At 51.2% G+C, this 15,325-nt stretch overlaps 1 protein-coding gene across 3 annotated transcripts in view; it reads right to left on the reverse strand.

The window, feature by feature from the left end:
* Positions 1-15,325, reverse strand: part of GPR156 (G protein-coupled receptor 156) — a 36,800-nt gene that overhangs the window by 8,868 nt on the left and 12,607 nt on the right. Inside the window, exons 1-6 of one of the 3 annotated variants that reach the window (XM_027653705.1) lie at positions 15,299-15,325; positions 6,956-7,102; positions 6,702-6,838; positions 4,218-4,354; positions 1,892-2,027; positions 904-1,014 (exon numbers count right to left, since the gene is read on the reverse strand). In XM_027653705.1, coding sequence (XP_027509506.1) covers positions 904-1,014; positions 1,892-2,027; positions 4,218-4,354; positions 6,702-6,800 — 483 coding nt within the window. In that variant the 5' untranslated portion in view covers positions 6,801-6,838; positions 6,956-7,102; positions 15,299-15,325. Of the gene's footprint in view, positions 1-903; positions 1,015-1,891; positions 2,028-4,217; positions 4,355-6,701; positions 6,842-6,955; positions 7,103-15,298 lie in introns of all 3 variants that reach the window. The other 2 variants (XM_027653703.1, XM_027653704.1) reach the window with 2 other exon arrangements.

Genomic DNA, 15,325 nt, shown 5'->3' on the forward strand with positions numbered 1-15,325 from the left:
AGAGGGGAATCCAGTGGCTCACCTACATCAGAGTTGGCCACAGAATCTCTGTCTCCAGCTCCCAAACTCTTGGAGACCTAATCAGGCTTGGGGCAAGCATAAACCCTCCCTGATGGTGTGGATAGCAGGTACATGCTGTGACAGAAAACAGTTCCTCCAAGACAAGACTATCATCCCTTATGTCCATATCACCAGCAGAGACAGAAAGGGTGGGGAAAAAAAGCCAGTAGTATTATGATTTTGAAAGTTTAACACAGATCCTGGTGCATCAGGAATGGGACTCCTTGCTGGTACCCAGTTCCCCTGCAAACCGTCTCATCTCACCTTTCATCTGAGACCTACTTTTTCACCACTGGAAAGTGACCACTGAAGGCTCTAAGTTACATGCACTGTTACGTGAACAAATTTCCCATTTCCCTCCCAGCTGCTGATTCCCCTTCTTTAAGTGCTGCAGAGGAGTGCCTAGTGCTCCCTCCCTCCCTTCAAGTGATGAGATGCATCTGGGGATGGCCCTACATGAGATGCTTTTGAGGATACCTGGTTTATTTTCATCCCACAAAAACAAGCAGCCCAGCCCAGGAAACAAATGTAGTTTAATGAAGGTATGGGGCTGACGTAAAACAAGACCAAGACCTTGCTCAGTGATGGGGCTGTGACTCCACAGGGGAACAGGCAGCCTGGCAGGGCACCCGCTCACCTGTGGAGTGGAAAAGCTCTTGCCTCATTGCTCAGGAATAAATGAGGGGCCCATGCACAGCTAGGCATGAAACGACCTGTGATTGTGGCATCCATCACTGTCCTGTGCCAGTTTTTATCTGCTGTTCCACACTGGTTTTTGCTGGTGTTTGCCCTCCTCGGGAAGTTCTCCCCCCTCCCTTCCCTCCTCGGGTGCTGTGTACTCACCACCCGCTTGTCTGGCACCCTTTGGGTGAACACCTTGTAGAGCCGCCAGCTTTTCCCCAGGACAGGGCCAAACACCAGGGAGGTGCCCACGCACAGCAGGCAGAGCCGCACCTGCCAGAGGGTCAGAGCAAGGAGGCTGAAAGAGGGGCTCGCAGGGACACCCCACACCCTCCCACCCAGGGGTGCAAGAAAGATGGGTGGGGATATGTCTATGGTCTTCTGGCTTCTGGAAAGTCATATCAGACATTAGAAAGCTGACCATAGAGTGAAATAAATTAAAAGGCACATACTCCTCTGCAGGCATGTCTGCTGCCTGCCTTTTCCTCCCCATCCCGAGAGACTTTCATCAGAGGACCAGGCAGGGAGAGCCAGGCAGCTTGTGAGCAGCAGGGACATGGTAGGTCCCAGCACCAATAAATCACTTGCTGGCACCTCCGTTAATTATCCTCAGCCCAGCGGCTGAGCAGGACGCAGGGTGTGCATTCTCCCACGTCCCACTCTCCCACATGGATGCATGCCCAGCCCTCGGTCTGGCAGGGCGGCTGCCTCAGGTCAGGACTTGGGGGTGCATCACACAGGTGAGTGTTTTGATGAGGATCTGCTCTGCAGCCAAAAAACTCACCTGCAGCCTCACAGCATCTGTGCTACTTTAGGCAGTGGTGGCTCTGTGGAGGATCCCATCTCCCTTCAGGCTCCTCTCTCCCTATGCACTTCTACAAGCCCAGCAGCCTGCCTGCCTGTGGGACCTCTCTCTCCCCTGGGGACCTGCTTTGAGTCCCTTCCTCAGTGCAGATGTGGTTTGCACAAACAGTGAAGGCCGTTCAGACAGAAAGCATCTGGTTGCGTTTTGTGTATGTGAAAACCACAGCCCGGCCACGTGCAGCCAGCAGCGAGGTGGTGACAGGCTGTGGCTAAGAGAACGCACGTACAAACAGGCATGTACATGTGCATGCATGACGGTACCCATCCCAGCAAACCCCCCACTCACCTGAATAAGCTTTTCCATGGAGTCTCCAGAAGGCAGGCTCTGCTCCTGAACCCCAAAGAGGTAAGCACTCGTGTAAGTCAAGCCACTGCCCAGCAGGGTCACAATGTTGAGATTGGGGCTGGACATCTTCACGATCCTCCAGGAAACAAAGCAAGGAAGGTGGTGACAGTTACTGAGCATCATGACCTGGCAGCACAAGGGCGAGGTCCCCTTACAGGGGCCACGATGGCCATAAGGGATGCTGACACACTGTCCATCCCCCAGCCTCTGATGTTCACAGCTGCTCAAAAAGCTCAGCCATTGCTCCATAGTGCATAACCCATCTTCTCTGCCGTCTTGCTGGAATGCTTCACTGTGCTTAAAGTACTCATTTCACTCTACCCCAACACTTCTGCTGTGGAGGGGCGGAAGTGGAAAACCACACCAGTGCACCACGTGGTGACTGTCCCCAGCTTTGGGTGCAACAGCTACAAGCGCCTTCAAGAACAGGCTCTTCCCACTGCTCCTTCCTCTGAGGAGATATTTTCACATAGCACAGTCTCAACTTCAGGAAGCCGCCTGCAATGTTCAGCTTACAGCCTCCCCTCTGTAATTTCACCCCATCACTCATAATCCTGTAACTGTATTCAGGGAGGGGAGAATCAACCCAGCGATCTCTCATGACCTGTCACCCTTCCCCAGCAAGCCCATCAAGCAAAAGCTGTAGCTCCTGCCATCCCCCTGCATAGCTCTGCCCCTTCAATCTGCTGCCAAGTCATTGCATTTCTCTACCCTTGAGCTCCTTCCTGGCTTGCTGCCTCACAAGGGATTCAACCTGGTCCTTTCCCTCCCTGACTTCCTTGCCATGCCTCAGCCCCTGGGGAAAGATATTCATCAGCTCACCCTCTCAGCTGCATGTTGAAAAAGGTCTCCTTTGCCCTCCCAGGTTCAGTAGGCAGACCAGTATTTATTTACTGCACAGCAAATAAATAACGCACATTCATTACAGTATGCTCTGAGAATATCTTCAGGGGCCTAAATAATTTGGTAATCAATTAAGGTGGCCACACTACTCAGTAAATTAAGTGCTTCAGATTGGGATGCAGGTCATGCAGATGCTGCAATGCAGCAGGCTCACAACACAAACCCTTATGGGGCAGGACCCTCCTGACTGCATAGTGCTTGTCAGAAGCATTAAGTTCCTTAATGCAATTAGAGAATCAGTTCAGGCTGCACACAGATGCACGTCTCTGTGCAAAACAATGGCACATAGAGACCAGGTGAAGCTTGGGAGAGGGATGTGTCTCTGGAGGAAAAAGCAGCTGAGAGACTAAGAGACCAATGAAGTTGAGGAGAAAGTGGCCAGGAAGCAGGCAAGACACTCAGAATTGCTGAGGAAGGGTCAGTGCTGGCTGAGACAGTTTGAGTTACAAGGAATTGTTGAGCCTTATGCTTGGATTTATGCTGTCTTCAGGGGAGCAGGAAATTTTACATCCTCTGTGCAGACTGAACAGCACCAAGGAAAGTCTGCACTTTACAACCAGCTTCTCTCACCAATGAAGATCATGTTCCACACTAATATGGGCAACTACCAAGATCAAAAAGGGGTAGCATATCTTCAAAGTATGAGTGGCCCAACAGCAGGAAGTGCACTGTGGGGGGAGCATGATGGGTTTGCCATGGAGCTATGCTGCTCAGAGTGATGCTCCCAAGACTGTGAGCAGAAGAGGAGACCTGTTCCCTTTCTGCTCACTCTTGTTGATGTTTTTATTGAATGGTACCTTTGGGATGAGAGTATGCACTACTGTCTGTGCCACGCCAGAGGGCATCCATAGAATCATAGAATCATTAAGGTTGGAAAAGACCTCCAAGGTGATCAAGACCAACCTTTGACCAAACACTACCATGTGAATTAAGCCATAGCACCAAGTGCCGTGTCCAGTCGTTTCTTGAACACTTCCAGGGATGGTAACTCCACTACTTTGTTGGGCAGAGCATTCCAATGCTTGACAACCTTTCAGTGAAAAAATTCTTCCTGATGTCCAACCTGAATCTCCCCTGATGCAGCTTGAGGCCATTTCATCTTGTCCTGTCTACAGCTCCCTACTTTGGAGAAGAAGGGAGCACTCCAAACAGGACTGTCTCCATCAGTGATCAATACTGGATGTGATGGAGAAAGCTGCAACAACCCTGGCATTGGCCTTGCTTGCCCCATGGTGTTCCTTCAGGTTCATACCTTCCTGACACTTAGCTGGTCATCAGCTCAAAGCCTGGTCCTGAAGGAGCCTCATTCCGCTGCTCCATTCCGCTCCTCATTCCCTCCACAGCAGAAGAGGGAAGCCCTTACCTGTTTTTCCTGAAGCGAATTGTGAAGATGAGAAAGAAGAGCGCTAGCAGGACTCCTCCAGTCAGGAATGTCCACACAACTCCCAGGAGACCAGCAGAGAAGGATGGGAAGCTCTTCGCACTGTGGTCAAAAGATGTCTGCAGGAGGCAAAAGGGGTGAGGAATAAGAGGACATTGCTGGGGCTTCCAGTGAAGGAGGTCCCTACTGTAGCATGATCACACCCATGGGTGCTCCTCCTCAGCCATAAACCACATATCCTCATAAGCAGACACCCCGGCACCTGACCAGGACCCGCAGGCAGGGCTGGTGAGATGTGTGTAGACAGGACACGTACTCTGCCACTTGCTGAGTGCACAGGAGGAGAGGGCAGTCCAGGAGCCCTCTTCTTATGGCCAACTAGCCAAATACGTAATGAAGCCATACAAGTGACTCACAAACCTCAGGCAGCCCTGGCTGTAGGAGAGAAGAACATGGGCAATGGTTCCCCACTGTCCTTCTCTGGAAAGAAACCTCTGCAGAGAGGTCTCATGGTACCCCAGCTCATAGCACTATTCTTTGGAAAGTCAGGTAGGGCATCCTTGGCTTCTGCCCTTACCCCTCCATGCAGCAGACAACTGACCAGCTGGCTGACATGACTGGGAGCCAGCAGCAGAGCTTCCAGTCGGTGCAGAAAACACAGAGAAGGGAGTGTGACAGCGTTTTTCAGAGGCATTACGCAGTGACACACCGAGCTGGGCTCCACCCGTCTCCAGCGGCTGGAAACTAACTGGGTCCCAGGCAGACATCAGCTGAGAACTGGCTTTTGAGGGACACTCCCAGAGCGGGTATGACAGAGGCACCTGTCTCCTGGCACATAAGCAACCTTATGGGTTTAAACCTCCATTTAAAAATATTCTCTGCTATCTTCCTATTAACATAAGATGGACAAAATGATCCTATGTGAAACAAGAAACTATTTCCACTGTGGATCTAAAATGCTCCAGTATTTTTAACAGGGTGTGCATGCGTGGGTTTGTTCACACATACTACGGGTGTGTTACTGACTTTTTTTTTTCTTTAAAAAAAGCATCACTTTTACTAAGGTAAAAGTGGAAGGGAGGAGAATGGGGTGTGAGCTGGGATCACGTGCCTCCTCACTAACTTCTCTGGTGCTGTCCTTTCTCAGACATGCCCGTTGACCTGCATGTAATTTCTGTGGCAGAAGACAACTTTTCCTGACAGTTGCCCCAAATTCCCAATTCTTTCTTCAAGGTCTGAGCTATTTCTGCTTCCAGCCTTGCTAGAAATAAATCTTCAGGGAGAAGTAAGGCAGTTGTTTAGAGCCAATGCCTCATCTCCCTCTTCCCAGCCAGGCTTTATCTCCTCTGGACAAGCAAGAACAAGGCACAACTTGGAGAACTAAAGCCAACACATAATTCTTAAAACAAAAACGTGTCACTGCCACACGAGCACAGCTGATCCATGGGCTCCTGGCAGCTCACATGCTGGTGCCATGCTGGTTGCAGGGCAACTGTGTAAGGCAAACCCCTGGATGGGAGAGACATCCAGCCAAGAGCCAATGCTGCTGCTGCTGTATGCTGGGATACAGCTGCATGCACACCTCAGCCTCGCTTTGCAACAGTGTGGAGGGATTCCTGAGGGGATACTCATATCCCTCTTGCAAACTGCTTCCCACCTCCTCTTCCCTCTCTCTATTCCCTGGGGAGTCTTTTGGCTCTCTGGGAAACCAGATGGTGGAGATGGTCAGCCACCCAGGGATCAGAAACACCCATATGATCTCCACCTTTCATTTCCCAAGGAACACACACCCTCCCACCTGACTGCTGTTTCCCTGGATGTTGATGCTGCTTGAAGTTGATGGAGCGCTTTGTTTGCCGCTGAGAGGAGTAAATCCTGGTCCTAGCAGGGGGAATATTAATTGTACAGCAGCTGCCAGAGCCAGAGGAGCCAAGCAGCTTAGTCTTCTAATTAAAGGCTCATGGTCGTGCAGGACGTGATGGAGAGCCGAGCGGGCCAAGCCTCACTGGCCCATCCAGCAGCCTCACATGGTGCCAACTGCAACTGAGTGCATCCCAGTGTCATTTCCACTGGCTTACTGGTGTGTGTGAGGGTACCATTTATTATAGATAATGACTTTTAATTAAATCATGCCCTATTCATATTTGAAAAGCACTTTGAAGTTGCAGAGGACAGGAAAGGTCAAGGGCAAATGGGGCCATTTCAGGCCAATCCTAAGCAGCTGTCACACTGGCTGACACACAGGGGGTTGCTTGACATGAGTTGGCTGTTGTGGATGCTTCCTCACTATCTGGTAACTGCTAGGTGTCACCTAGACTGGGCTTGTCTTAGAGGCCAACCAGCACGCTGCCTTTGGCTGGACTGGGATTACTTGTCAGCTGCACCCCCCTTTCCATCTCTCCACCCAAATCCACTTCAGCAGAGCAAACCTCATACCCCAGAGCACTTCCCTGCCTCCGTACATACCACTGTTACAGTGCAGAGCTCCTGCAGTGCCCGCTGCTGCTGGCTGTCAAAACTGGAGCTGCCATCGCAGAGCTCAGAGCAGTTGAATCCTGGCTCCATAGCACATCCTCAGCCGTTATCCAGCCGTACCTTAGCCCCTACTGGAAGGACAAGCGTTGGCTTTCTCCAGAGAGAAGAAACTTCCGGCATACACCGTATCTCCTCCTGTCAGCAGGGTGTAGTGAGGGGGTCTGGCAGGCCAGGGCTGAGCTCACCCAAACTGATGTGGTGCACATCCAGGGCCAGGACAGGGAGTGCCCACCTCCCGGTGTCCCTTGGGGTGTCCTCTGCAGCGAAGTGAGTCAGCATGGAACTTGGGTTCCCACGGAGCACGGTGGCATCCCGAGCACTGCTATACCAGCCTGCAAAACAACACATGTTGAGGTCAGAGCAGCCCCCAACTCCTACACTCCAGCTGTGGAGCTGAAACCAGGTGCTGTGCTGGTCCGAGCCCGGGCGTGGCACCCCAAACTCGCTGCAGTTTTCTTCTGCCAATGCATTTTCCCACACCAGTGCAATTTCCAGGGTGCATCTTTGCAGATACCCTCCTTGTGCTGGCAGCAACTGCCAGTTTCCTGGCATGTCCCCTTCTTCCAGCAAGGAACCAGAAGAGTGTAGACAACAACAAACAGTAACAAGTGTCGTCATTGCTTAATAGGATCTACACCCAGGCCTGGGCGAGCAGCAGGGGAAGGCACTTGAACCAAAGCATTTTGGCTGACTCGGCCTGAGTGGCAGCCCAGCTAGCTGAAGAGCTGGCTGTTCATTAAGGAGATTTAGAAGCCTGACACCTCCATGTTCCCCATCCCTCCTGGTGCTCTGGCTGCCAGGTATTGTCCCCACCTGCTCCTGCTCCCTTCGCACCACCTCTGCCTCTGTTCCCCTTTTCATTTCTCTTTCTGGTGTGGATTTTAATAGGCCTCATTACCATTTTAGACATGAGGTCATACTTGTCCTCAAGCATCCTTACTCAATTACCATTGTCACCAGTTTTAATTAGCTTCCAGCGCACGACCATAAGCAAGTCTCCTGTCGTTAGCAGTTGGGGAGGAAGCACAATAGCTCACTTCCTACTTGCTCCTCACAACAGGTGGGAGGAAAAAAATTATCCTTATAATGCTCCTCGGGGCTGCTCCCTGGCCAAGCATGCCATGTGCCTGGCTAGTGCTCCATCCTTCTCTCTTCCTAATCCTGACACTTTGATTCCCTCTCCTCATAAGTCCTTTTTTTGCAAAAACTCCTGTCATCATGTGAGCAAAGAAAGAGTAAACTAAAAAGAAGCACAGTCACCAGGACCTCGTCTGAAACTTGGTGTTCGTCATGGGGGATAATCAGGATTCAAACACCAGAAAAGCTACAGGAGCTTTTCTCAGGTCAAGCATAGACTGATTTTTCAGCTTTAGAGAAGTTACAAGTCCCAGTCGAAACACATCAAGGTCAGCAGGCTACTTGACCCAAATTAGCAGACCCCCCTCTGAAGCAACAATCCCAACTTTCTCACTGGCAGAAGCCTCGATGTACCACAGGTCTGGACACAGTCCTGCCTGTCCCAGAACTGACCCCAGTGTGAGATCAACTTTCTGTGTCCTACAAACACAATATCAAATGAGCCAGACTTATGACTTTACACACATGGTAGAGACATTTTTCAAGAGCGCTGATACAACCCAGCTCCATCAAACCTGCCTCTCTAGCTTGTAGCAAACTGCAGTGGTGTTTCCCCTACAGCAGGATCACTCTGTGGGGGTTTTCATGCCCTCCACGGCTCAGGCTGAGTGATCGGACAAGGGGTATGGCTGCAGGAGATATCCAGCTGCTGCAGTGGATGCCAGGATTGCAACAGTGGTAAAGGGCAGTGGAGAGAAGGAGACAGGCTCCAGCTGAACAGTTCAAAGAGAACAATGGATAGTGTGGAGGGGCCGCGTGCTGTGCCCGGGGATGGCAGCAGGAGAGGGGCACTGAACCTTTGTGAGGAAGACCTGAAGATGAGCACTGCCCAGCCTCCAAAGGGCTCAACTTCTCCCCATGCCCTCAAGTGGGTTTAAAGACAGCCCCTACAATTCCTTGAAACCTTGTGCCATATCAGAGAGGGAACCTACCAGGTGGACCACTACCAAGGCTGGCATGAGGCCAGCAGGCACAGCCCTCCCATGGCTCACAAATGGACATGTTTCCACCAGGAGCATCAATTCAACCCTCATCCACCTAGGAGACCATCCCTCAGTGGAAGGTAAAAGCCCTTTGGAGTCTTCCCAACCCCCATCCCACCATTCTGCAAAAGGCTCCCACACAATGTTGATAACAAGCCGAGGCCAATTAACATTCATTAGTATGCAACAAAGCAAGCACTAGTGTGGTTGTTGCTGGAAGGCAACAGGCATTTCCAGCCCAGCTCCTGCCTCTCCTGAGAGCTGGCAGGAATGCTGCTCCATGGCCATGAGAGGATCCAAGGGGGACGGGTGCAGAGTCACTGACCTTCAGGGTGAGGTTGGACAATGGTTGTGGGGACAGACAACAACACAGGTAAAAACTTACTTCCTTAAAATGTGAGGGTCTCTTTAGGGCAGAGACCTATGGGGTTTGTTTTTTGGGGTTTTTTTTTTAGACCAAAGTGCCAACCAAATCTGATGGATCACTTCCACAGCACAATCAGAGAATGGTTTGGGTTGGGAGGGATCTGACAGCTCTGTGCCCCCTTCTGCCCTCAGTCTCTGTGGCAAGACAGCTGCTGGCTGTTTGGATCATAGTGGCTAGTACCTGATCACAGCTGAGCATCAGCATGTGTGTGGATGTGATCCAACAAGCCTCAAGTTGGTAGGAAACAAGTGACTAGACCACATGAAAAATATCACCACCATCATCTTCTAGAATAAAAAGGAACCCCTGACTGTTAAAACCAGTATTTGGATAAAAGCAATTTGCAGTCATCTTAATGGTTGATCTTCAGGGCTGGAAAACCTGTTTCTTTAGATCCATCAAGACTCAGGATTACTTATCATATAATTGTTAAGGTTGGAAAAGACCTCTAAGATCATCAAGTCCAACAATTAACCCAGCACTGCCAAGCCCACCACTAAACCATGTCCTTAAGCACCACATCTACGAGTTTTTTGAACATTTCCAGGGATGGATATAGAATCACAGAATCATTAAGGTGGGAAAAGGCCTCCAAGATCATTGAGTCCAATATCTACCAATGTTAAGGAACTGCAAATTAACCCATAAACAGCCCTCAAAAAAGATGCAGTTGATGTAATCTAAATGCACATCTTGACTTTCTTAAAGTTTCTTCTTCCTTTCAAAACCTTTGTTTTGAAAAAATAGAGGAAAAAAACCTTAAAGAAGCTGAAAAACTGGTGCAGCGTTTATAGGCCCAGAGCAGACAGAACCACCTTTTCACCCCAACTGGTTCCTTTTGATCTAGTGTTGACAGAGAGACCTTTTCCTAAAGAACAAGGTGACATCACTGCTCAGTGAATCGAAAAGTGAAAAACTGAAGATGTCAAATGGCAGACAACAGAACAAATGCATTCAGAAATGTGCATGAAATGGTTTTCATGAGCTCTGCAATCCTGTCCAGTCATATCAGCCCCGACAGAGAAATGGTACAGGTACAACTCTGCAAGGGAAGAGCAGAGCACATCTGGAGAAGCATATCTGTTGAGGAGAACTTCTTGGGAAGGTGGCTCTCTGGCCAGCTGGAACCCACAACTTTGCTGTGTGCCAAAGGCAGAGAAGAACAACCAAGGGGAGGGAGTGATGTGCAGAGGAGAAAGCCATTCCTGCCACCTCAGGTGGGGAGCAGAAGATCTTGGCTTACCCTTGACGGGTCTGTGCTGCTACTGCCACTACTAGTGGGAGATGGTGATCTCCTGGTGGGGACAAGCCCCGGCTAGACAGGACACAAGGCTACACACTTACAGTGACAAGTCATCCGGATAACTGTTCCAGCGAGATAAACACCACGGGATGGGGTTTTGCAATTCAGAAAACACTGCACTTCTGAGATAGGCTCCTGCTTTTCTCTTCTGCACTTCTTGTCCAACAAGATCCCTTCTTGTTTGACCTGAGAAACCTGCAATATTGCCAACCCCAAGGCGATCAAAAAAGTCACAAGCTAGACTTAGTGCAACACCTCCCGCAACGAAGCTAGTTAAAAATCGGGAGCTAAAGCACACAGCATATCTAAAGATTATTTTTAATTTATATTTAAAATTTCAGCATTTACATTTTCACGCTTTCCCCTGCAAACACAAAAGGAAAAAGAAAGAAAACCAAGAAATCCTGCTTATCATGTCATCCTAAAATGTGGGTCACAAAGCCTCAACCCCCAGGAACACTGGGGAGTTGCAAAGTTGTTACCCTTGCAGCACCCTGCTTTTATCCCTGGGATTTCCAGAGCCACCTCCAGGCCTCTCAGATACCTTCATACCTGGCAGATGGACAGCTAGCTCAGTGCACAGGCACATGATAGGGCACATCACAGGGCCCAAATGGGGTCATCTTCCCACCCAGGCAGTGTCCCTGCCTATGCTGTCACTCCTTGACCCACACCCAGGGTATGGGAGATAACCACCAGGAGCTGCAGGACCTGCTGCATGCAAAGGAGGGAGATGCAGAACAAGGTGCTTCTGCCTCCAGATGCATGAGGAGCTCACTGTGTGACTCTGAAACATGAAAGGTTGTGCTGACTGAAGCTAGCTGTGATTTTGAAGTCTCCTACCATTTTGGATAGCACATCCTAACATCACAAAGGCAATAATTTCTCAACACCAATCTTACCGATCATCCCAACGCTGTATGTCTATCCATTGTAGGTCTTTCAGCTTGGGAGGATTGCACAAGGCTGGCACATTTAGCTCTGCCTCTAGTCTCTTTAACTTTTCAAATGCAGGTTAAATACCCATACGGCTCTTTTCAGTTCTGTGGTTTATGTTTTGGATTTAAAGAAACCTCCATGCAAAAAAAAAACAAAATCATTATTTTTTGAACCACCACACAGTCCTGCAAGGAGCTGACTCACACTTCTCCCTTTAAGGAGCTGATAAGGCTTTTAACTCTCTAACCATAATTGCTATACAATGATAGGCATGTGAGAAACAGCGAATAGACTGGAGATGCTCGAAGGAAGGAAAATTGGGAGAGAATACCAAGAGACATGGGGAGTGTGCCACAGATGATGGGGAGGTAAAACAATCCTTGGAGCTGCTGATGAGCAACTTTGTGCCACCCAAAGAGCAAAGCCCATCCTTGTGTCCAGCTATAACAGCTGCTGAGCAGCACATGGATGAAGTGAGCATAAACCTCTAGGCTGACTCCCCAGAGTGTCTCAGAGCCCAGGGGTTTGGACCCCACTGCCCATCGTGCTGAGCTCATCCCTGCGTGGCCAGGTGGCCCCTGCTCCCCACACAGAGCCCAGTGACTGTGGGAAACAGCCAGAAAGCTCCTTCCAAACGATTTCACACCATTGGTACCCCCCGGTGGAAGCTCACCTTTCTGCAGTCAATGATAGAAGCAGCGGGATGGATCTCTGCTGTAAGACAGCAGCCTCACCACTTGGGGCTAAGGTGGGTGCAGCCACCTCCCCCAGAAGCAGGGCAGGGGATGTGCCCCAAGCACCGCTCTGAGATGATGCAGTGCTGCTCCCATGCCCTTCCCATGCCCAAGTCTCTGCCCCAGGCTGGAGGCTGGGGTGCACAACACCCCAGCAGCTGTGCTGCATGAACAATGCAGCATGAGGACAGAGGTATTTCACCACCTTGGGCAAAATCTTGGCTTTTCATTACTCCATAACAACTTCATCAATCATTTAATTTATTAGTGGGAGACCACACCTGTAGGTGCTGTTCTGTCTCCATGGGACAACCTCCCTGTTCGTCTCCAAGCCCTGGCCAGGAAGGTCCCCGTCCCAAGCACTAGGGATGTGACAAATGACCTGAGAGTGGGGTGGCAGGGGCTGCCTCTCCAGAAACGCAGCCATTTTCATGCTGAACCATACCTTCAACACGAAGAGGCAGGGCTGGCTGCAGGGCCAAACTGCGTGGCCCTCAGAAACACAGCTCCTGCCCGCCACGCTGCCAGGCACAGCCAAAGAGAAGAAATGTTGGAGGTGTGCAAAAATCCCCAAGCATCTGCTTCGCAGTTTGCCATCCCTGCAGCCCTGGTAGTCGCTGCAGGGCAAACAGTAAGGCCCCATCTATGGGGCTGGTCAATCCTGAATCCCTGCCAGGGGATCATGCCCGCATCACACTTACCCACCGGGATACTGATTCAAGGCACTGTAACAGTGCTCTGGTGCAGCTCTGACAGGTCTCACAGCCTGGGATCTCTGCCCATCCCCGTTACCTCTGTTGCCTTTATGGTCCTCCCCTGCTTCCATCCACCTGCATACATGGCTTCCTTCATAAAACTGCCTTTCCCCAGGCCATTCCCATCAAATGCTGCTACTTTCTGTTTAGTGCATGTGCCCCAATACACTGCTCTGAGACACATTCAGCCCCAAGCACTGCTGCTGGTGGCTCCAACATCCCTTGCTCCCATCCTCTCCTTCTGCCTTTGGGGTGTTTGCACCAGCCTGACAAACAGCAACATGCTAAACAGCTTTACAGGAAGGTGTAGCCTGCAATTTTTTTTTCCTCTTAACTGTACCATCTTTGGAGAGCCACCATGAATAAGAGGTAAAAAAGCCTGATGATTTAGTACTTTGATTTACAAGAGAGATCTAACTTGTGGTTGAGGTGTGTATGACTTAATTAAAAAGCAGAGGCTCACCGCCACTAAAGCTGTTCACTGCCAAGCTATCAAACACAGAGGGGGAAGAGGCCTCAGAAGTAATATTTCCATAAAGTTATGTTTCAGATTAAGCATCTATAAGAGCTCTCCCTTTCCAAAGCTGGTAGAAAGCTACAGCTGCTCCTTCATGCAATCACACACCATCCCCTCACAGCCTTCACAGCACCAGCACACCTGTGTTTTCACAAACAGGGCTAGGATGGCTGGGTTGCAAAGCTGGACAGCCCTAAGCATGGGGACAGCTGCTAGTCCTAACAAGGTCTGCATGTTTTTTCTCTATTTATATTTTTTTTTTAAATTTGGCAGCATTTTGGAAATCAAGCGACATATTTAGTCCTTAAAGAGGCAGTAAAATGGAGCACTACACCTTTTTCGCCTTCCCCCTGCTGACCAAGCAGCAGGGAATATTTTCCCCTAGGAGACAGATTTGACTTAAGGCTCTGAAAGCCAGAGATGTCCACGGCTCATCTGGCTCACCTCCCAGGTACTGCAGGCTGCCAAACTGCACCCACTGGTCCCCTGCTCAGGCTTCTCATCTCTCTGCTGGGCAAAACAAGCACCTCATCAGGGGGCAGGGCCACATCAAGGTTTCCACGAGGTCTGCCAGCCGGGGCTCCCTGCAGACAGCAGTGAGGCTTGCTCAGGGGTGGAGAGGTGCAGCTCCAGAATTGGGGGCACACCCAAACCTGTGTGGAAGGTGCTACTCGTAAACCGTGTCAGCACAGGGGTCTGCAATAAGAGAGGCATATGCAGTGCCCCGGCACCAGGCGGGTGAGGCAATGTGGCAGCTATATCAAGGATGCATCAGAAATGCCAGCTGCAACTCAACACTGGCAGCTCCCGGTTACCAGGGATCCGGTTCCCTTGGCTTCCTTCCTGCCCCTCTCAGGCTGCAGAGCACCTGTGGGGAAGTGGAAAATCCAGGTCTGGGTGAGGGCTCCATGAGCCGCCCCCCCGAGAGGTGACCAAGCCCTTGGGAGCTGTGTGATGCCCAATTCTGGCAGCCAAGGAGAAGCAAGCGTGCTGGGTCCTGGAGTGTTTCCCAGGGGTCTCTTGCTCCTAGCAAGCAGGGGCAGCATCGTGAATCCAGTAAAGAAAGGGCACACGGGTCCCTCTCTCTCCCTCTCCACCCAGCAGGCTGTCGCACAGTAGAGTTGGTTGAAACCAATCTGAGCTCCGCAAGGCACACAGCTCGCCCAGGTAGCAGCGGTTTAGTTAGAACAAACTAACCCAGCGCTGCCGCTTCACATTTTTGCATCCTGCAAGGCAGCCCTTTCCCATCGCGAGGTGCCGGCAGGCTCCCGTTCCCACAGCCGCCTTCTGCGGCGTGCTTGGAGCCTTCGGGACGGTATTTTCTGGAGAGCTACAAAACACCGTTCCATGCCCGCCCCGTTTCAAGCTCAGGGGTGCACTCCGGGCACGGCCAAGCAAACGAAAGGCGAACGAGGAGCGCTCCATCCCCCAAGTGCGCCCCCAGACCGCGGCCTCCCTGCCCCGGGCAGAAGCACTCGGGGGGCTGCCAGCCCATCCCCGCGGGCTTGCCGGGGTGGGGATCTCGCCAGGCTGCACCCACGCCACCCGGCATCCTGTGGGGAAAGGGGCACGGGGAGCAGAAACACACCAAAGCGAAGGGAGCCAGAAGACGAAAGCAACTCGGGGGGTAAACGGGGCGCCCTCGCCTCAGCCATCCCGCTCGCAGTCCCAACCACCGCTGCCAGTCCCCTTCTCCCCAGCCCCCTCTTCCCAACCCCGGACCCCCGACCCACCTGCGGGGACGGCACCCGGGCGCGGTG

This window comes from Corapipo altera, unplaced genomic scaffold (assembly GCF_003945725.1).
Source record: "Corapipo altera isolate COAL_440 unplaced genomic scaffold, ASM394572v1 61, whole genome shotgun sequence".
NCBI lineage: Eukaryota > Metazoa > Chordata > Aves > Passeriformes > Pipridae > Corapipo > Corapipo altera.